This window comes from Phoxinus phoxinus, assembly GCF_949152265.1.
Source record: "Phoxinus phoxinus genome assembly, chromosome: 7".
Taxonomy (NCBI): Eukaryota; Metazoa; Chordata; class Actinopteri; order Cypriniformes; family Leuciscidae; genus Phoxinus; species Phoxinus phoxinus.
This window is the reverse complement of record NC_136882.1, coordinates 3,476,423-3,500,000: the sequence shown is the minus strand read 5'-3', so window position 1 is coordinate 3,500,000 and position 23,578 is coordinate 3,476,423. Positions and strand designations below refer to the sequence as shown.

General features: G+C 41.1%; 2 protein-coding genes across 2 annotated transcripts in view; both read left to right on the top strand.

Moving 5' to 3' along the window:
• Positions 1-10,906, top strand: part of actr5 (actin related protein 5) — a 20,243-nt gene extending 9,337 nt beyond the window's left edge. Inside the window, exons 4-9 of the mRNA XM_079619409.1 lie at positions 930-1,147; positions 2,860-2,997; positions 3,209-3,316; positions 4,689-4,828; positions 7,197-7,329; positions 9,595-10,906. Coding sequence (XP_079475535.1) covers positions 930-1,147; positions 2,860-2,997; positions 3,209-3,316; positions 4,689-4,828; positions 7,197-7,329; positions 9,595-9,876 — 1,019 coding nt within the window. The 3' untranslated portion in view covers positions 9,877-10,906. The remainder of the gene's footprint in view (positions 1-929; positions 1,148-2,859; positions 2,998-3,208; positions 3,317-4,688; positions 4,829-7,196; positions 7,330-9,594) is intronic.
• bpifcl (BPI fold containing family C, like) overlaps positions 1-23,578 on the top strand; it is a 210,383-nt gene that overhangs the window by 158,701 nt on the left and 28,104 nt on the right. The window lies entirely within an intron of this gene.

The following is a 23,578-nucleotide window of genomic DNA, read 5'->3' as shown; positions in this document are numbered from 1 at the left end:
TATAAAAACTGCAGTTTAGGTGTGTGTATTCAACTCTTGTGGACAGTTTTTATTTGAGTGTTGATTGTTAAATGAATTTGATTCATAAACTAAAAAAGAGATTTAGTTGTAGAGCTGCACGATTCGGGTTAGATTGAGAATCACGATTTCAAGCCGGTCACGAAACTCCCACGATTCTGAACAGACAACTCAACAATAACGTCATTTACTAGAGGTTCTGATCAAATGTTTATTGCTGCAGTCAACTTAAAGTATTTCATTAATCTAAATTATTTTAAAAACTCTTTGAATGCTCAAAACTGCTCTCTCTGGGTCGTTGTCATTTATAAAGCGGATAGTTCCGGTGAATCCGGTCCTTGATTCTGATTGGTTGAGCCGCGAACGCCGTGCTACGTTAGATTTCACAGACGTAATTCCTATCGGCCAGCTCATAGCACAGCGTTCGTGGCTCGACTAGTCGAGACTGTTTTCCAAGATGGCTGCTGCCTGTATACGCGGCGTGTACTGTCTTTATAAAGTATCTTCTTATTAAACGGTCTGAACACTTACACAGTTCTCAATGCTTCGGTTTGCATGTAGAGACCCTCATTATGCTACCGTGTTAGTGCGAGGCTATTCTGAGCCGTGTTAGTGTATTAACAAGCGATTTCTTTTACTTATATTTGATGCCCCATATACTAGCGTTATAAGCTAATCAGTTTTTAGAGATAAAACTCTTTACATTCAATTATCGTGTAAACACATCCCTGAGAACGGTCGACTCGGTAACCATGTGTTAATTACCCCTAGGTTAATTTTTCACCGGAATTGTCCTTTAATCGAGATCACGATCTTTTAGCGATTAATCGCGCAGCTCTGTTTCGCTGAATCGCTATTTTCAACCTCGAGTTTGCCTGAGCTGCTGTGATGCTGTGATGAACTGTGTGCAGAGCTGGATAACTGGCGCAGTCCTGTGTTCTACGAGCGGGAGGTCCACCGCGTGCAGCTGCCGTTCTCCGGGAGAGCAGCGGGTGTGTGTGTGAGCGCCGAGGAGAGGAACGAGAGGAAAGCGCAGCAGCTCCGGCGACTGCAGGAGATCAACAGCCGGCGCAGAGAAGAGAAGCTGCAGGAGGACCAGAAGCGGCTGGACACACTGCTGTCGGTGCAGGTACACACACACACACACACACACACACACGCACGCACGCACGCACGCGCACACACACACACACACGCACGCACGCACACACACACACACACACTGACTGTGCTGTTTCCTCAGGAGCTGCTGGAGGACGGGGCTCTGGAGCTGTTTCACACACACACACACACGCACACACACACACACACACACACACACACACACACACACACACACACACTGACTCTGCTGTTTCCTCAGGAGCTGCTGGAGGACGGGGCTCCGGAGCTGTTTCACACACACACACACACACACACACACACACACACACACACTGACTGTGCTGTTCCTCAGGAGCTGCTGGAGGACGGGGCTCCGGAGCTGTTTCACACACACACACACACACACACACACACACACACACACACTGACTGTGCTGTTCCTCAGGAGCTGCTGGAGGACGGGGCTCTGGAGCTGTTTCACACACACACACACACACACACACACACACACTGACTGTGCTGTTCCTCAGGAGCTGCTGGAGGACGGGGCTCCGGAGCTGTTTCACACACACACACACACACACACACACACACACACACACTGACTGTGCTGTTCCTCAGGAGCTGCTGGAGGACGGGGCTCTGGAGCTGTTTCACACACACACACACACGCACACACACACACACACACACACACACACACACACTGACTCTGCTGTTTCCTCAGGAGCTGCTGGAGGACGGGGCTCTGGAGCTGTTTCACACACACACACACACACACACACACACACACACACACACACACACACACACACTGACTCTGCTGTTTCCTTAGGAGCTGCTGGAGGACGGGGCTCTGGAGCTGTTTCACACACACACACACACACACACACACACACACACACACACACACACACACACACACACACACTGACTGTGCTGTTTCCTCAGGAGCTGCTGGAGGACGGGGCTCTGGAGCTGTTTCACACACACACACACACACACACACACACACACTGACTGTGCTGTTTCCTCAGGAGCTGCTGGAGGACGGGGCTCTGGAGCTGTTTCACACACACACACACACACACACACACACACACACACACACACACACACACACACACACACACTGACTCTGCTGTTTCCTCAGGAGCTGCTGGAGGACGGGGCTCTGGAGCTGTTTCACACACACACACACACACACACACACACACACACACACACACTGACTCTGCTGTTTCCTCAGGAGCTGCTGGAGGACGGGGCTCTGGAGCTGTTTCACACACACACACACACACACACACACACACACACACACACACACACACACACACTGACTCTGCTGTTTCCTCAGGAGCTGCTGGAGGACGGGGCTCTGGAGCTGTTTCACACACACACACACACACACACACACTGACTCTGCTGTTTCCTCAGGAGCTGCTGGAGGACGGGGCTCTGGAGCTGTTTCACACACACACACACACACACACACACACACACACACACACACACACACACACTGACTCTGCTGTTTCCTCAGGAGCTGCTGGAGGACGGGGCTCTGGAGCTGTTTCACACACACACACACACACACACACACACACACACACACACACACACACACACACTGACTCTGCTGTTTCCTCAGGAGCTGCTGGAGGACGGGGCTCTGGAGCTGTTTCACACACACACACACACACACACACACACACACTGACTCTGCTGTTTCCTCAGGAGCTGCTGGAGGACGGGGCTCTGGAGCTGTTTCACAGGAGTCTGGTGGAGCTCAACATGGACTCGGCCGAGGAGCTTCAGTCGTACATCCAGAAGCTCAGCATGAGTGTGGAGCAGCACCGGCTCCTGAAGCCCGAGGTGTGTTCATTACATCACATTTGATGAGTTCACTATTCACTATTAGCACTAAAACCAGTGTTTCTGGCAGAATGAGGGCGGGAAATAATCATGTTTTGCAAAATATGCTTGTTTTTTCTGAAGAAAACATATACATTAGCATCAACGAAAATGTGTAAGGAATTAAAAAGGCATGTTGTGAAGATGAAACTGGTGTTGTGTGCTTGAGCAGTCGAGTCAGACGGCAGAGGCGGAGCCGCCCGCAGACGAAGGGAATGAGATGGAGACGGATCTAAACGAGGAGAACGAGGAGCCCAGCAAAACCAGCAGTGCCAACCAGGTGATCTTAGAGTAAACCAATGAATGCCTCGGTAACACTGTATTTTACAGTGTCCTTGTTACATGTACTCAACATAGTAATAACAGTAAATGATGCACTAACCCTCTTGCGATACCGATATATATCACAATATATAAATCATAATAAAACCATCTCAGAACAGGTTACACAGACCCTAAGGAAAGCCAAACAACTGCTAAATGTATATATTTTTTAAAGAAAGAAAGAAACGGTGTATGTCGTTTTGAGAACATTTATTGTGCAAAACTGTAATTATACAACATAATGTTGCAGATAAATAACATTCAAGAACACTAGCTGCAGAGACTTTAAGTAGCCCTAATGTTTATATTATGGCTAGCAGCTTATAAAAAAAACAAATTCAAAATTAGAATATTGTTAAAAGGTTTTCATAAATCTGTAAGCCATAATCATCAAAATTATAACAAATAAAGCCTTGTAATATCTCACTTTGCATGTAATGAGTCTATATAATATATTAGTTTCACCTTTTACTTTTGCATGATATTCTAATTTTTCGAGTTTCACTTGTATACGTCAACTAAAGAAAATGCTTCAAGTATAAAAGTTTGTTTACAGTAGTGCCATGCCATAGACGGTAAAAGGTGCAGAACAGTGCAGAAGGCACTCCACATCAAATGTAGTTTTATTGGCTATTTTTTAAAGGACACAAACGATGCAAAGAGCAGAAAAACGGTTAAAAAGCAACAACAACGAATCTTAAAATCGGGCACACACAGAGATGTTGTGTTTACACCAGTATTTTGTGAATACGCGCTGGTATTCAGTGACATGTTTCGTGTTGAGGTGGTAGAACAGATTAGTCGTGTGTGTTACCGAACGGTTGCCCCACACACTCTGTATAGTCTGTATAGTTTGCTGCTGCTCGTCGGATGGCTTAAATCCGAACCAAGTCCAAATAATGAATGTTGCACCGATCTTTTTCACCAGCTCCTCCGTTTCGCTGTCAGCCATGTTTACTCAAGATGACGACGAGTATGATGCGTTTCTGCCGGTTGCAGCTCGTGGCTCTAAATTTCGCGGGTAGATTGCGTCATCAACATGCATTATCGCAATAGAATTAAAATCTCTATCGTAGGCCAATTTTGTATCGTTTATATCGCCCATTACTACCCTCAACCAAACCCTAATCCTACTCTAACCCTATAGTACATGTAGTAGCTTAACATTACTCGGTTCTTAAATATAGAACAATGACACCTTAAGATAAAGTGTACCCGACGTCTTTTACAGTCTTCTGTTACCGTTCATGAACGCAGCCAGATTTGCTCATTGCACTTGTGTGCTTGTGTCCTCTGGTCTTGATTTGACTCTCTTCATGTGTTTAAAGCCGGTGTTCAACATGGCGGAGTATCATCAGCTGTTTGTGGGCACGGAGCGGCTGCGCGTGCCGGAGATCTTGTTCCAGCCGGCGCTGATCGGAGAGGAGCAGATGGGCCTGATGGAGACGCTGCAGTTCGTTCTGGAACAGTGAGTGATCGCATGAACCGCTAACTCTTTGTTTCACCGTGTGTGTTACACATGTTACATGTACGTTATGTTGTAATAACAGTGAATTATACATATTTACATGTGACTAATTCTAGCCGGGTAAGCCCATGTTGTTAATTAACATTACTCAGTACTTAAATGTATAATTACACTGTAGCAAGGACAGCTCAAAATAAAGTGTAACCAATAAACCCTTGAAATTATATAATGTATTTCGACTCGGGCTGATAAATGTCTCAGCAAAACTGATTAAAACACGATCTAGTCACACGCTACACGCTCTCGTCAGCATTAAGGCCTCGATTTACTTCAAGTGAAATTGAAGAAAGTGACATAATTTCAAGCTAAATCCAGCCGAACAATGCTCGTTTGGAGTTTGTTTCCGGAAAAGTTGGCTCCGGCCGGTAAACGCCTTCGAACTGCCATTGGTCTGTGGTGATGATGTCATAGGCTCTGTGGCTCCGCCCCCTTCATCTTCTCCGGTTGGCTTATTCTGGTTAGTCCGTCGACGCGAGTGAGAACATGAACACACAAACACATCCACATCACTGCGATCAGACGCTTTCTGAGCCGCTGTTTCTCATCGCTGTGTTTATTTTCTTATTGAGAGGAAAGTGTGCAGCACATATTTACATATTCATGAATTAGAATAATAAATTTCCGTACAAGGTCATAAATTACATTTAGCCACGTCTTAAATTGATATGCTCGTTCATTCATTGGTTCTACCATTGCATTTCCCCCCGAAAATGCGCTGGCGGCATAATCTTAAATGCGGCAAAAGCGGAACGAAAAAATTTATTTGAACCGCGCGCCACACGGACCGTTTATCCGCTCGGCTCAAACAGCGCAGCGCGAGCTCACTAGAGCAGACGCGTTTACTCTGATCGCTCTCGGTCACGAGATCCAGTGAGAAGCGCTTGAATTCAGCGAAGAACACACATGTCTCAGTGATTTAAACCAGTGTAAAGGCAGATGAAGCGGCGCTGACGAACAGGAGAAACACTGTACGTATTCTGTCCCTGATGCAAGTAGGTTGCACTTCAACAGATAGTTAAACAGGATGAGGGTTGAAGAAAAAGTCAAAACCAAAGAAGTTCCTTTTCGGTGTTTTACTTTGAAATCTTCAGTCCCACAACGTAATTATTTGTGAAACTACAATACAAACAGAAAATGTACATTAAGTATTAAGTATGAATAAAAGTACATTTTAGGAAAGAACACAAACTAGTGTTAATATATGAAATAGAGATAACAATCTTCTTTGAAAATGTACAGCAAATATTTTCTTAAATCCTATGAAATACTCCTTTTTTTAGCATAGATGATATTAAATAAACAAACTTACAGACGATGGCCTCTTTGGCATGAAATAACAGAAGAATATATCTTTTATCAGAGAGACATCTGCTGCTGCATCACTGTTGTTGTGAAGTGAAAACTAAGATGGCCACCACGACCTCTAACCTAAGTCACATGATGCATCTTAACCAATTAAATACAACTTAAATTAAATGACAACTTAAATAGTCAGAACAGTGCGCAACGATACAGTCAGAAGCTTTTCCGTCTACACATTCCCATTATTTACCACGGATTTACTATAATGTTAGCCTATTAATATTAACTGCACCATGTGGGATATACATATTGAATTGTATTATATTATTATTGTAGACAATGTATTAAAGGACTAATGGAATATAATTACAGTATTTAATCATGTATTTAGGCTAACGTTACTGTTTTTCATACATTTCATGAAGATATCAAAGTCAACACAAACCTGTTTCAAGACTTGACCCCCTTTAGCACATGCAGAAACTAAGAAATTAGTTTTCCAATGAAGATATTTATTTTGTTAAGGACCTAATTAATCTACCTCGGATTTGTGAAATGTTCCCCTGTTTGGCAAGTGTTTGTCATGATATGTTCTGACAATAAAGAGTAGTCTAAAACCACAATTAACGCTCTACAACTTTCAGGAGCAAAAATATGCCTTTAAACTTGAAAGAAATAAAGATTTGACATTTATCGTGATAATTATCTATATCGACTAATATAAAAGTTATTTTTCGTAATTTGTGTAGGTCATAAATTTAAATCATAATGGTCATAAAAAGGTCTTAAAAAGTCTTAAATTTGACTGACTAAACCCTGCAGAAACCCTGAAATAATGCAAGTCTCTCGAACCTAAATATATCACTGTGAAGGTTGCCAGTTCAGTTTGAATCGGACATGACTGAAACATTTCAAGTTCAGTCATGTAGTCAGTTGTGAGCTGCGTAATTCAAGTTCATCGTTGTTTGGGGAATCATTAAAAGTGTGTGTGTGTGTGTGTGTGTAGGTACTCTCCGGAACAGCAGGAGGCGCTGGTGAAGAATGTGTTTTTGACAGGAGGAAACCTGCAGTATCCTGGACTGAAAGAAAGAGTGGAGAGAGACCTGCTCGCCATCAGACCCTTCCAGTCACACTTTAAGGTCTGAATATCACAGTCTACATAACATAGCATAGCATAGCATAACATAGCATAACATAGCATAACATAGCATAACATAACATAACATAACATAGCATAGCATTGCATAGCATAACATAGCATAGCATAACATAGCATAACATAGCATAACATAGCATAGCATAACATAGCATAACATAACATAGCATAACATAGCATAGCATAGCATAGCATAGCATAACATAGAATAACATAGCATAGCATAACATAGCATAACATAGCATAACATAACATAACATAGCATAGCATAACATAACATAGCATAGCATAACATAGCATAACATAGCATAACATAACATAGCATAGCATAGCATAGCATAACATAGAATAACATAGCATAGCATAACATAACATAGCATAGCATAGCATAACATAGCATAACATAACATAGCATAACATAGCATAGCATAGCATAGCATAGCATAACATAGAATAACATAGCATAGCATAACATAGCATAACATAGCATAACATAACATAACATAGCATAGCATAACATAACATAGCATAGCATAACATAGCATAACATAGCATAACATAGCATAACATAACATAGCATAGCATAGCATAGCATAACATAGAATAACATAGCATAGCATAACATAACATAGCATAGCATAGCATAACATAGCATAGCATAACATAACATAGCATAACATAACATAACATAATATATGGCCATGGAAATATGAGGTAAATTAAGTTATTATGGAATATTTCATTGTACATTAAGGCCCTTTCCCACCAAAGTCGGATATTTTGGGACAGCGTTTATCATGGAGAAAGATTAAATAGAAACCGTGGATGCAGATTCACATATTGGAGCATTTGCTGGAACTGATGCACTGGAAATGGCTTAGAAGTCTAAAAATCACTGTGTAAATAGTGAAGATATGTTCATGAACCCTTTAAACTACAGACACAACCTGTGTCGTGGCTGTGTGAAAAATCACTCTCGAAGTCTTGGGTTTTGATGCCACAGAATAGACCTTATTATCAGAGTCAAAGTCAAAATTCTGACATATTGTCCCTTTAATGGGTTCTCTCTGTTTTTGATGCAACTCTCCGCTGTAGAGGGTGTCATTTACCCAAGGAGATAATCCGTCAGCCGGAGACTGAAGCCTCCCCGGGGGCCGCCATTGGCTAGCAGAGCATCTCCTGCTGTTAGCGTTTCATTGACTCCCATTCATTTTGGCGTCACTTTGACAGCGAATAACTTTACATCTGAGGCGTTTAAAGACTCCGTTTGTCCATTATTTATTTCTAAAGAAACACGACAATGTATAAAAGGCTCCATTACTTTGTATCTTAAGTTATGAAGCGTAGAAGCCGTTTTTGTAAAAATAGGCTAACGATTGCATCATAAGCATGCGACTCTCTGTCGCACAAGTCGAGAAATTACTGTATAGACCGGCGGAGAAGCTCACAGGCAATCGGGGGGGCGCGGAGGCATAAAGTCTGATAAAGTCAAGGAAGAAGCCCACAGAGAGAGATAAAGTTGCTCCTGCTGCTAGCTCATGGACAGCTAATGCTCACGCTCTCCGTCTCTGAGAGATTTCTCTCGGCACAGCGACTAGAAGACTGACAGCTGTCAGACACGCGTCACATCTACGTCGTCAAGCTCAGTTTGAGCTGGCGTCGTTCGTCCAGCCATCAGGAAGTGATGCTTCTAATGGACTTCACTTTTCTCCGTTGAAGTCTATGGGGTCGCTGTGTCCATCTTACATACTGTCTATGCATTTACCACATCCATCATGAGCGCGCCATCGTCTGTGCTTTTTCTTTTATGCATTGCGTTTGGTGTGAAAGAGCCTTTATTCTCAATTCTTAAAGCTGTCCATTATCCAGCCTTGAGGAGCTTTAATATGTATAATGTTTCAATGCAATAAATAGTTTTTTCAAAAGTTCCCAATGTGGCCAATGTAAAAGCATCTGGCACACTTTCCCCCAGAATAGCTTTCCTGTAGCTCAAACAGCGCTTGCAACGCCAAGGTCATGGGTTCGATTCCCAGGGAAAGCAAGAACTGATAAGAATGTAAATGTGTACCTTGAAATCCAATGTAAGTCGCTTTGGATAAAAGCCTCTGCCAAATGTAAATTACCACTTTAATTGTTTAATAATTAAAACAAAAAAAGTCACTCAAGTTTTATACATTGGAAATTGATCAACATTCAAATATTTAACATAATTTATAGCATAATTAGCTGTTCTCTGTGTGTCTGGCAGGTGTCTGTGGCGAGTCGGCCGGCTCTGGACGCTTGGTTCGGGGCCCGTGATTGGGCCCTCAGGAACCCTGCTGAAGATCAGGGCTGGATCAGCCGTCAGGATTACGAGGAGAACGGAGGGGAATATCTGAGAGAACACTGTGCTTCAAACACCTTCATACCCATGAAACTCAATAAACCCACATCAGTCGCTAAACACACACTCGTGGGAAAACTGGCGACGGACACGAGCCTTCCGGACACCATCAGCAATGACAACGACAATGACATCTCCCTGTCTTAGTGACGCGTGGAGGTCTGGACAACACTTCTACTCATCAGTTTGAGGCCTGTTTGTACAGTTGACATGTATATTTGACTAAATGATGTTAGTGACCAAATTTGTTTATGTGTTTTTAATTAGTGTACAAATTGAAGCTAGGTTCACACTGTATGATTTTGGCTGTCTGAGAGAAATGTTGAGAACCCTAAAAGATTCCTCCAATCTTAGACCAAAATCTGTGGTCTTGGATCATGTAGTTTGACATGTTCACAAACCGCAGATCGATGACCAGGGCCGGCGATTGCTATAGGCGAACTAGGCGGCTGCCTAGGGCGACAAATGTGTTGGGGGCACGCCGATGCAGGCGGATGACGTGACGAAAAATTATATTTTAATTAAATTCGGGCGGGTGGCGGGCGGTTGAACCAATCAAATTAAAAATATATGTATACATTGTTAAATATTGTTATCTGACTATAACCACATCCAAAAAAAAAGAAAATAGGGGAATGATATTACATGCGCTTCATTAAGGCACACGCGCGCGGTCTCTTGCTCTCTGCCGTGCACGCGCTACACGGTGTGGAGCACAGTCTCTGTCTCGCGGGCGCGCTCGCTCTAGATTCCGGAGATTTTAACTAATTCGCGGGCATCAGTGAGCCGCTATCAATATGCGGGAGACTCCCGGAACTTCCGGTAGACTTGGGATGTCTGCATTTCTATACTGAAATAATATCGGCATTATAATTATTGATTTTTCATTAGGCTATTTTTTTGGTGCTCCCTCAGCTCTTGGTGCCCTACACACAGCGCGTGATACGCGTGATGGGAGCGGCGGCGCTGTCCTATAGTCGTCACCCTCACATGACAGTGCGTAGAGTTTGCCTATAATGTAAATTACTTGTTATTTTATTCAAGCTTTCTATCTATTTGCTGAAAAATAAAGTGAAATAGGCATTAGTAGTAGGCTAAATAGCAGCATGTTGAAATTATGTGCCAAAATGCATTTCTATTAGGCTACAATGAAAATATTGTACAGTAGCCTATCAGATAAGGTCAGGTTTTCGGGTGGGCGGGTGGGTGCGGTTTTGAAAATAGGTCAAAAACATTGGTGCGGACGGATGATGAGTTTTGTGATGCGGTTGCAGATGAAATAATAGCGCATCTCTAGGGTGCGGGCTCCCTCTAGGGTTGCCGTTACGTTACGGGGGCGCAAAACTCAATCTCGTCTAGGGCAACCAAAGGGCTAGAGCCGGCCCTGTTGATGACCATCAACTTTCTTCTCCGATACAATTCTGCCAATGTCAGAAGATTTGACTCGCAAACTAATAGCGCAGAACATGCTCCACAAGCATCATATTTATTTTCCATTTTTCTTTAAGACAAGCTATGATTGCGATTATTTTTGTTTGCTAGCCACCATTTTAATTTTGCTTGTACAAGCAACGGTCGTAAAGGACTGTTATAGATCATAGCGTGTGAACCTGGCTTAAGAGACAGTGTGAAATACTGTTGTTGTTGATGTGTATGTTATTTCAGACACAGACAAATATACACTCACCAGCCACTTTATTAGGTGCACCTGTTCAACTGCTCTTTAATGCAAATGTTTAATCAGCCAATCACAGGGCAGCAACTCAATAGATTTATCATGTAGACATGATCAAGATAATCTGCTGAAGTTCTGCACATCACACCTTGAAGCAGAAGACGCACCGGTGTCACTCCTGTCAGCTGAGAACAGGAGACTGAGACTATAATTCACACGGGCTCACCAAAACTGGGCAATAGGAGATTGGAAAAGCTTTGCCAGGTCAGACGAGTGTTGATTTCTGCTGTGACATTCAGATGGTACTGTAGGGTCAGAATTTGGCGTACACAACATGAAAGCATTGATCCGTGTATCAGCGGTTCAGGCTGCTGGTGGTGTAATAGTGTGTTATATATTTTATATATATTTTGCATACTTTGGACTTTTGAAGATGAGATAAGCATGCTCTTTGGCAGGAGAGGAATAACATGAGCAATAACAAGCTCATGGGTCAGCTTTGGCAGCAAGAAAGTCTTTAGGATTTTCATGAACACAGTATGCATATATATATATATATACACACACTGTATATACCTTATCAAAATGTCTAGGTGGCCACCTGAGGGAGCCAAATCACAAGTCACTCAGACTGCAGAGCCATAATTCACAAAAGGGGGAACCCGATACTAAGATTAGTATAAGACGAGGGCTGGATTTACTCAGCTTCTCGTTACCCTGGTTCTCGTTACCCAACACCTGTAGTGGAGGTGGAAGAGGGAAGAGGAGAGATGTTACTTCTTGTCAGCATTCAGGTCTTTATCAAAGCGATTCTTATTAAAGGGTTAGTTTTTTTTATTACTTATTTAAGACATGAGGTTGTATGCAATCCTTACCAGCACTATAGTGCATACACACTGACCCACTCTGTGGTCACCTCCCTGGTCAGAGTTCTGGCCGCTGGAAGTTTTTCAAGAAAGTAGTCCTGGTTAGTTTCCGGGGCCACAAAACGGTGCGTTTTTACGTGAAAAAATTATTTGCGTTTCAAAGCTTGATTAATTTACATCACAAAAAACACGCCAGACAAAAATCATACCTCAGTTTTAATCGGCACTATTTTCTTTCCATTTCTATCAATCCGCGGTGCTGTCAACATCAACAGTGCGCACGTTCCGATCAGCTGTTCCATGAGTTTACACAATCGAATGACAACGACGTAAAAAGTAGAAAATTAACAATGGTGCGAACTTGTAAATTCGCAGGTTGTGACCACAAGAATGTGCCGGGATCCCCGTTCAGATTCCATCGGTTTCCTGTTTCGGATATAGCTATGAGACAGCTTTGGCTGGTTGCCTTCGGCTACTCTGCGGGAGCTAAAATATCCAGAATCAAGGATTTTCGTGTGTGCAGAGCTCACTTCAGCGAAGACGATTACATCCCCAACCAAGGAGGAAAAGGAAAAAAACTAATTTAAAGAGTTTTGCTGTACCAGTAACACGGTAAGCTCTATTTACTAACTTTATGATCCCATGTCTAAACTGTACGGTAAACAAGCTGATGTTTAGACTCCAGTGGAAATCCCTTTGGCGTTGTGCTAAAATTACTTTCATCATCAGAAGTTTCGTAGTCAGACATGTTGTCAGCGAGTCGCGCTATCAACAGCTGATCGGAGCGTGCGCACTGTGGTCGTCGACAGCAGCGCGGATTGATAGAAATGGAAAGAAAATAGTGCCGATTAAAACTGAGGTATGAATTTTGTCTGGCGTGTTTTTTGTGATGTAAATTAATCAAGCTTTGAAACTCAAATATTTTTTTCACGTAAAAACGCACAGTTTTGTGGCCCCGGAAACTAACCAGGACTACTTTCTTGAAAAACTTCCAGCGGCCAGAACTCTGACCAGGGAGGTGAACACAGAGCGGGTCAGTGTGTGTGCACTATAGTGCTGGTAAGGGCTGCATACAACCTCATGTCTTAAATGGGCGAACTAACCCTTTAATCACTTCCCTGAGATCCTGCCACTTCTCCTCTGCGTCTCACTCGACTCCTAGAGGCAGGAGGAGTGTGAGAGGTCAAGCTCTCCTCTGTCCTCGCACTGTTGCGGCCCAGATCACCAGAGGCTTTAGGCGGGATCTTGATCGGCACGGGATGTATTTCCTGAACACCGCCGACTGCACCCGTGCCTCTCTGAATTTTCTGACCACTGAGGGTGAGACTGCCACATCCACCTCCTCATCAGAGAAAAATGATGAAGCACAGCACAATCAAGCGTGGAGGGATGGATCTCAAATAGAAAGGACATCTACACCACCACAAAAGTGAGGAGGACTGCCAGCAAACATGGTTATCAAGAACATTACAGGTCCGGCACGATTTGCTATCTCAAGAGTCCACAATGTACACTCAGCTTTTGAACTCTATTTACAACCAATAGAGAAGATTATCCTGGATATGACCAATCTGGAGGGAATCTGGAAGATTGCTAATATTAGCTGGAGTGCACAGATCAAAGGCAGAGGCGACTGACCGGTTATGAGTCCAGAGTGTGGAAGGCCAATACTTCACTCCACAATGTCTCCGGAAAGATTACACAATTTCTCTGGTCATTCGTTTTGATGACAGACCCAGTCGACGTGAGAGGGACAAGTTAGAGGCAATGGGATAAATGAGTAATAATTCTACCTCATCTTTGCAATCCTGAACTACGCATTACAGTGGATGAACGCCTCGTACCATTCAGAGGACGCTGTCCTTTTCGTCAGTGTATTCCAAAAAAGCCAGCCAAATATGGCATCAAAGTGTGGACAGCCTGTGATGCCAAATCCAGCTATGCCTGGAAAGTGCAGATTTACACAAGCAAGCCATCAGTTGCACCTGAGAGAAACCAGGGGGTTGGTTCTCCAAAAGAGACACACTTTTAGACATACACTCGCAAACTTCTCTAAGCACTTCCCCTCGTGGGAATCCCCACCGCCATTTTGGAGAAAAAAAAGATATTTTCATGATTTATCACAATTTTTTTTCTTTTGTCAAATCAAATTAGATTATTAATGTGGTTCAGATAATATACTGTTTAGTTTCTGTTGATTAAATTGTATTAACTCACATTTTACATTTCAGTGAACTAAAAATGTTAAACCAACAATATTTTTTTACAGTGAAGGGTTGAGTGCAGAGTGAACGAGACAGAGAGAAGGGCGTAAAAAACATGTAAACACACTTTTATACACACACTTGTGAACTTCCCCTCGGGAGAATCCCCACTGTTATTTTGAAGCGTGTTCATCACGCGAGTCATTTGGCCAATCACAGTCAAGATAACGGCAGCGCCCGCGCCCCTGGCTGCAGCTTTCCCGCGGATGAATTCATGCTTTGGACACTGATTACTTTTGAGGTAAGTCCTGTTATTGTTTTCTCTAACATTATTGTTAGTTAACATGTTTAACATTAACGTTATATTGGTAAGTAAGTAAGCTTGTCGGCTAGTCAGCTAACGTGAGATCAGCAAATTGTGTTGTTACTGTTAGCCTACAATGTTAGTTCAATGTGAAGAATTGGCAAGGCTATCTCCTCCACTGCATTAGTGTTAATTTCGTTGACGAATAATTTTGATCATTTTCACAGACGAAAACGAGTCGATGATGTAAATTATAAAAACTAGTTTCAGGGCCGTGCACAGTGGCCCGGTGGCTAGAGCCACTGCCCTTCTGCCCTCGTCAGCTGAGGTGCCCCTCTCGCTCCCCTCCCTAACCCTCCAGAGGATTCCCATAAAAACGTGTTATCGCTCCGCTAAAGATACACTGATTCTGCTAATCCGCTCCGTGTTTTCCTGCTCGCTCCGCAGCATCACTCACAGACAAGCATGTGCCCGCTCGACGGCAGTTTCAGAACAGGTCGATTACAAATTACAATCCACATTACAGACTGTGGTTGATCCACGAAATGAGTATTTTGGTAATTTGTTTTTGTATTTCTGTCGGTAATGTTTTGCTCCTGGTGTTCTAATAGTGCTAACAACTTGTGCAACATATCCATGTTCTTGGAAGAAAATTTGAATTATTGTTCAATCAAATGATTTAACCTGATCTAATCTAATATAAACAACACTAATAAATAAATAAAACACAAATAAATAAATAAAATTTTCTGTTGTCGGCATATTTTGTAGACAAAATTTTAAATTTTATTTATTGAAAATAAATCCAGAATTAAAAAAAAACCTTTTTCAGACCTTCTGAGTTTGCAGGTATGAATGATATACATCTGTGTGAACAAGATGGAGGGAAGTTAACGCAGGAAGGGCAAATTTACTTAGGGACAGATACAATAACATAGATAAACTTAACAGTCATCCGATGTATGTATCATAGTGTTTTTAGCTAAAGCTAATTCTCGACACTTGTCCCTAGTAGGGCTTTTTGATAAAAATACAGTTTAACAAGATTAAAAATAAATGAGATACGATGTAAGAAAATGAAAAAGACAAAAAGCATACAGACAAACACAATTAAAACATTAAACACAAAACCTCATCTTCAAGCACTACTTACAAAACCTCATCTTCAAGCACTACTTACAAAACCTCATCTTCAAGCACTACTTACAAAACCTCATCTTCAAGCACTACTTACAAAACCTATGACTCCTCTTGCAAAAGGAAAATTTCGCCTCAAAACAGTTTTACCTGTGTTCAAAATCAAACATGGCTCTCAAATCATAAACAAAGTGAGATACACTATCAAGCAGTCAGTAAACAATACACCGAAAAATAGAAATCACATTGTTCAAAACATATAGTTCTCAGGGAGAAGTACATTTTTCATCTCAAAACAAATGTAATATTTTTCCATCATTGTCTTTTGATGAACGAAAACATGTTCTATCTTAGTAGAATAGCATAGAATAGAATAGGGCATTTACTACTGTACACCCAAAGTGCTTTACAATCGTATCAGGGAATCAGTGTTGCCAACTATTTTCAGAGGAAAGTAGCTAACGCCTTCCCTAAAAGTCGCTAAATGTCGCTAGATGACGTCATACGTCAATTAGCATATTCATGACGTCATCGCGTCGTACTTGCGTTCTGCTTGCCTAATGTGTTTTCTCTCTAAATTAATGCTCACATAGGCCTACTGTATTTAATATAGGCTATTGTAATATAATATAATATAGCCAAATGAAAATATAAAGCTGTTCTCATTTCCTATAGCCTATATTTTTTTGTCAGACAATAGGCTAGAACGACTATGATATAGGTCTAGTGAATGACAAAAAAAAATAAAAATTAGCCTATAGGCATATGTGGAAAATTATCTGAATTGAGAGTTCGGGAACCGGATGACCTAAAGCTCTGTGATATTAGTGATAGTCTATTAAGTAATAAGCACAAGAAAGAAAGGAACTTAAAATGGTCCAACTAAATTCTTTATATAAAAACCCAAAGAAAAGCAGATAAGTGATAAGTCTGTGGAAAAACACTGCTCATTCACGTCTGTCAGCAGCCGTGCGCTCAACAGATGAACAGGGTAGACGCAGCTACAGTGAGTGACGGCAGGGAGAAAGCAAAAAAGTCGGGGTCTGAAAAGTCGCTAAAAATAGCAACAAAGGCGCTAAGTTGGTACATGAATCCCGCACATGCGCGATTCATGTGGCGGAGGGGTTAACATCTCCTGCTCTGACTGCAGCTGGAAGCGGCTGCTGCGCGAGGACTGGGCCGCCTGTGAGTGCTTTGGGACGCGGATGGGACCCACGGCAGCACCCGCTGTTGAGAAGACGATATTTGCTTTCACGTCAGAGAGTCGCCAAAAGTCACCAATAACACCAGAAAAAGTCGTTAGATTTGTCGCTAGTCGCTTTTTTGAAAATGTGTCGCTAGAGGGGTCTGAATACTCGCTAAATATAGCGACAAAAGCGCTAAGTTGGCAACACTGCAGGGAATCTCTCCTCAACACCACCAGTGTGAGCATCCACTGGGATGATGCGACGGCAGCCACAGTACAACGGCGCCAGTGCGCTCACACACACACACTATAAGTGGAGAGAGTGATAGAGCCAATTCAATGGATGGGGATTACTGTATTAGCAGGCCATGATTGGTAGGGGCCAATGCCGGTGGAGTGTGGCCAGGACACCGGGGGTTACACGCACACTCTTTACGATAAATGCCATGGGATTTCAAAGCAGCTTTACAGTGATATCAGGAAAATGATGCATTGTGGCTGTTGTTCAGCTGAAGTCCTCTTGCATGCCTGATCCACCCCTGGCACGCATCTACTGATACATCTAGGCAGGCTTCTTCCATGGCCTGGAGGAGGTGAACACGCATAAGGTTCTCGATCATACACTTTCCCCCGCCATGCTGAAAAAAACTCCTCTATTGGGTTTAGGAAGGGAGAGTATGCAGGCAGAAAGGTGTTTGAAAATCTCGGGTTATTGGTAAACCAGTCTCGAACCAGAGCGATGGAAGCTGACGTTATCCCAAACAACGTAGTGAGGATGCTCTGGTTGTGCTGGTTCCCTGTGGTCCAACTGGAACATATGCTCTCTTAGACCGTCAAGGAAAGCAAGGAGGAGCATAGTGTTATAGGGTCCTAGAAAGGCATGGCGGTGGAGTACCCCTCGCTGCGCACATAGTGACATTCCCTCCGCGCTGACCAGGGACATTTACAATAGCCCGATGGCCAATCATGTTCCTCTCCCTCCTCCTGCCCCACGTCCTCTTCCGCTCCCTCCTCGATCTCTTCCTTCATTTCTTTGTGGATCCATTGTTCCAAAACTCAAATGAACTGACTCTGACACTTTTATGTAACTTGAAAGTTCTGATTGATGTGTGTTAAAATTTGACTCTTAGTGTTTCCACCTGGGTAATTGTGTGCTAACTGAGCTGAAACTATGCTGACTTGAGTGAACAATATTGAATGCGAGTGCTTTCTAAATTACCACATGGTCTAGGCAATGAGAAATTAAGGGATTTGTGTGTGGAGCTTTGCAGTGACAATTCAACAAATCTGACTCACGTGTCAAAACAGGGAATAGTGTTTATAGTTTAGTGAAATGGGTGTGCTTTTGATAAATGGCGTTATGGTTTAAAATGTTTAGTTTAAAAGCCTGGTTATAGTGTTTAAGCAATTGAGAAAAACTGTAATACTCTGCTTTGCTCTTTGAAAAATTTTTTTGTTCTTCCTCTTCCTTGTACCTTGTATTTTTACAGTTCTGTACCCTGCATCTCACAAACTTGTCCTTTGTCTCTGTGATACTGTAATTCTTGTTCTTTGTTGATATGAACCTGCAACCAGTTCAACTCTATTGAGCAGTCAGTACTGTTAAATAATGGAAAGCACAATGTTCAGGGCCATACAATTTGTTAATTGTACAGTACACAATACTAAAAGGGACAAAAATCAAATATTGGTTGTCACATCATTTGAAACAGGTTAAATCAATTTTTAGTGGTTGTGTTCAATCAATGACATGTGTTCTCTATTTGTATTTGATTGTTGCCACTTGACTCGGACCAGTATGGATGACGTGTGCATTAGAGTGCAGAATGTGTTAGAGTTTTGCTGAAAAGTCTAAGTGAGATATGCTAATTGTGTTTTACCGTGAGATGGCTTAAGGTATTAACAACAGACTGCACAATTAGCTAAATGAGTTCAGGCAACTGACAACTTTGTTCAGCCAATGGGTTTTAGTGTTTTAGCAATTGAGAAAAACTAAATATATCAATTAAAAACTAAAAATTGACTGAACTAAAAGAAAACACTCAGTGTAATTTTATTTTTAATGTTTAGCCATTTTACGTCCACATATGTTGTGAGTTGTATCGTGTATTTTATTTTAGAAATATGTAAGACTGGAAAACTCGAAGAGAGGGCAACTCATTTGAACTCACTCTTGTGCACCATTTGAGACGCAAATCTCACCTCATCTCTTTCCCTCTTCCCCCGTTCCTTCTCTCTCTCTCATGTGGAGACCACCTGAGATTCACCCAAAATATATATGGTTTAAATGTGAACAATTATCATACAGTTTTATACATGTTTGGTATCATTTGAAATGTCTCAGTGTGACTGGTACAACTGTCCCATTCCCAATGAGGTAAACCAAAATATAATAAAGTTCTTAAGAGTTTAGAGATAACCTGTACACACAGGAGGGTGTGTCTTCCAGGCAAATGGCATCCTGCTCTCAAAAGGTGTAACCTCTGATGCAAATTCCCATTGTTAGCAGATGTTTCCATATGAAAGAAGTTTCTGTCTATATAATGAAATGCAACAAGAGGCTCGGCGCGATTTGTAACTCAAATTAGCTTGTGATGTTGAGAGTGACTAAGACTCTCAGCTTCATGTATGTCAGGTTCACATCTTCTCTCTTTATTCCAGGGCATTAGATGTTTTGTGTCTATTATCTTTGAAGTGATTATGAAATTAGCACAATACATTTACCTGTGAAGAAGAACTAATTTTAAGAATCTATTTCATTTTAGGTTTAACTGATGAATATTGAGTTTCTAGCAGTAGACAGTAGTACTTGTAAATGAGTCAGATCATTGAGACTCTCACCTTTTGTTCTGCAAATGGTTTTCGGAGCCGTTTGCCCAAGCCCATCAGGGCCCAAGCCCATTTGCCTTTTGTTCTGCAAATGGCGTTCGAAGTCCTAGCTCAGACGTTGAAGCATTATGCTGATTAGATTAGCAATACAATAGAGTGAATATGCTGATTGGCAAGATAGTCTGCCAAAACTGTTTTTTGCTGGATAGAATCAACCCCTCCCTGCTTTCGTATAATTTGTTTGAATTTGTCTCCACCCCAAGAAGTCTCCTCTTTCTTGGAATGTATAGATTACAGTGTATAGATCCTATTTTAGATTCAGACTGTTTTGGAAAACTGCAGACGCGCTCAATAAAGAATAACTTCTGCTTGAACGTGAGCCCAACGTCTCCTGGTGTTTGCTTAGAAGAAGGAAAAGTGTCCTGCACCTGACATAATAAATTGTAAACATTTGATTTTATTCTAATTGACATTATTTACAGTAAATAGTTAAAAAGAATAGGCAAACATTTGCTCACATTTAATGATGCACAGATTGACAGATATCATTAAAACCTTTTCATTTATGGAGTCAGATGAACTGAGTTAGTATGCGAAAATGTATTTAATTTAATCAAATTACTTTGTCACTCAGTAACGTGCAGAGACCTTAACCCGCTGACTGGATGCCACCATTGGGCCAACAAATCAATTATAATACAATATAATATGAATGTTATATATGAAATATAATATTATGAAAATGGGTAATTATGTTGGAAATTACCCATTTTCATTAAAAAAATGTTTTGAATGCACAGTGATGGGAACTGGAGAACTGGCTCCTGACTGGTTTGGGTTCTTACCACTGACGCCTCTGGCTTGCTTAGTTGGGGACACTTAACATTCAACAAAATTATTGATCTGAATTTCCTAATGCTGCTGTAAGAGAACTAAACTGAGCTGGACAATGACATTATTTGTTGCAGAACTGCTTTATAGATTAAATAAACTAATTTAATAATTGATGACCTTAACAGCAGAAGTGAATCAACACCGATCTGACTTCAGCTGAACAACAGCCACAATGCATCATTTTCCCTTATATTACTGTAAAGCTGCTTTGAATCAATCTATATTGTATAAAGCTATGGAAGAAATGAAATGAAAATGAAATGGACCAAAAATTGCCTGTTGAATATTATAGGTTGTATTTTTAAGCAGTTTGAATATTTTGGAAGTGAAATATGAAAGGTGAAATGTTTTGAATTGAAATATTCAAAGCTTAAATATTCAACCATGTTGAATTTCAGCCCATAAAAATGCAAGCCCTAAAAATACAATCCATTAAAATGCAAGCATGGTTAATGCAATGCATATTTTTTTCAAGTAGTGCAATTCAACAGGCTTTTTTATTTCAAACACATTTGGCATTATTTTACTTCCATACAAAGCGCTATATAAGTAAAGGTGACTTGACTTGATGTGTAGGATGAGAATACAACATTGATGAGTAAAATAGCATTGCTTTATAATGCTTTCTAATTAAAAACATACTACAATGGCTATGGTCACTTGCATTCCCTGAAAGTTACTTCCATTTTTGGAACTGAAAGTTGAGATTATCTGCTAATTTATCCGTAATCTTTCCCATGTATGTTGCATAACCTGCTTTCTGGGATACCTCCATGGTAGGTTTACAAGAAAAACACACAAGAGTACGCAGAGCTGCGACAGAAGTGTTTGACTACCAAAGGACATCTCCAGAAACAAAAGTTGCTTTTTAAATGTGATGTTGTGTGTTTTCTGCAAGAACTTAACTGTGCAAATCACCCCATGTGAACTATATATTGGTGTTGATGGTTACGATAGTCAAAAGCCATGTGGTTTATCTACATCAGGAAGCACTGATGGTTTTTCGAGACATGTCCTGTGGCTTATTTGTGCACATTACGTTAAAAGATGGAAGCTGATGTTATATTTTAATATGTGAATTCAGCAGTATCTATTCTGTATGTGGTTGTGAGTATTTTTATTATGACGGGGAATATAGAAAGAGAAGAGCAGAAGGAAAGGAAAAAGGAGAAAAGGTCAATAAAAAGAGAAAGAGGCTAAAAAGAAGAACTCGTCAGTTTCTGAGGGTTTTACTTCTTTATTCCTGAAGTTAGTTTAGGTTTAAAGCCCTGAGAACACCCACAAGCAAATATGACACTATGAACAGACTGTGAATGGTATACTTTGATAGAAATACAGTGCAGTTTCCATCATCACCGTATAGACTGCTATGCTGGTTCAAGAAGCCACGTTTGGTACATCAATGAACAATCAGCACGTTAAATCTTGGCGGAGCACAAGAAAATCTTCTTGAGCACTGACAAAATGTCAGAAAAATGATTGTTTGTTTGATGCCGTAGTTATACTAGAACAACTAGTTTATTGCAATATTCTGAACAATATTTTAAACTGGGAGAATGTGTCCGAGCCCTGAACATTATCAACATTATCAAACATTTAGGAGACAAACGTAATAACGCTCTCCCTCCTTTAGTGGACTTAGATATTCTAGGTACTACCAGAAGCCCAGAGTTTCATGACCTTAAAGAGCGTGATGGATTATAAGGCGATAGAAGATCAGTTAAATACACAGCAGCTGAACCATTTAGGGCCTTATAGGTCAGTAGCAATACTTTATAATTGATACAGAAATGAACGGGTAGCCAGTGTAGAGATGATTAAATTGGGCTTATAAGATCATATTTTCTTGATCTGGTAATAACTCTTGCAGCTGCATTTTGGACTATCTGTGGTCATTTATTGAGGATGCAGGACAACCAGATATAACCAGTCATGAATTCATGAACTAGCTTTTCTGCATCAGAGACAGATATCATGTTCCGGAGCTTAGCGATGTTTGAAAAGTGGAAATAAATACTATTATTATTGCATACTGTGCAATTTCTACAAGTACAAGTATCACAGAATCAGCATATCAATAACTTCTGCCATTGCTATAATAGGATAACGTGGTGACAGACAATACATGCTATCATATAATGCTGTCATGCTGTTAGCATTTATTCTGTAATTTTGTCATTCATAAAACCAGAAACAGAATCCTTAATTCTCATAACACCAATATACAGTTTAACATGTTTTAACATGATGCAGCACATTACATTTTGATAAAACCAGTCCTCTGATACTAGCAAAGAGGGCTCAAAATGAACATTTGCCAAGTCTCAAAATGTTGGCTTTGGTGAACTAAATAAACATTGTTATTGGCCAGTTGGTTTTTAAGTTTTTATGAATAGCAGCATAATACTTGGTTCAATGTTGGAATGATATTCAGTTCTGCTACATTATTGAATCAAAGAAATAACACATGAAAATCAAGGAAATACAAACTTGGAGAAACATGAGAACATCAGTGACTGAAACTCTGAAACATTATCTGTCAGATGTTTATCTAGAAAGGAAAGCTTTTTCTTTATTGTGTTCCAAAACATTCTTGATTCTTAACTTTGCCTTAGAGTCCACCAGACAAAAATATGAGGAAGAAAATCACAATGAAACTCTGTTTTCCAGGAGTAGCCTTTCACCGACAGATTGCCAGTGTTTGTGTGCTTGTGCTGTGTGATACACATTAAATCAAATTCATCCAAAGCGACT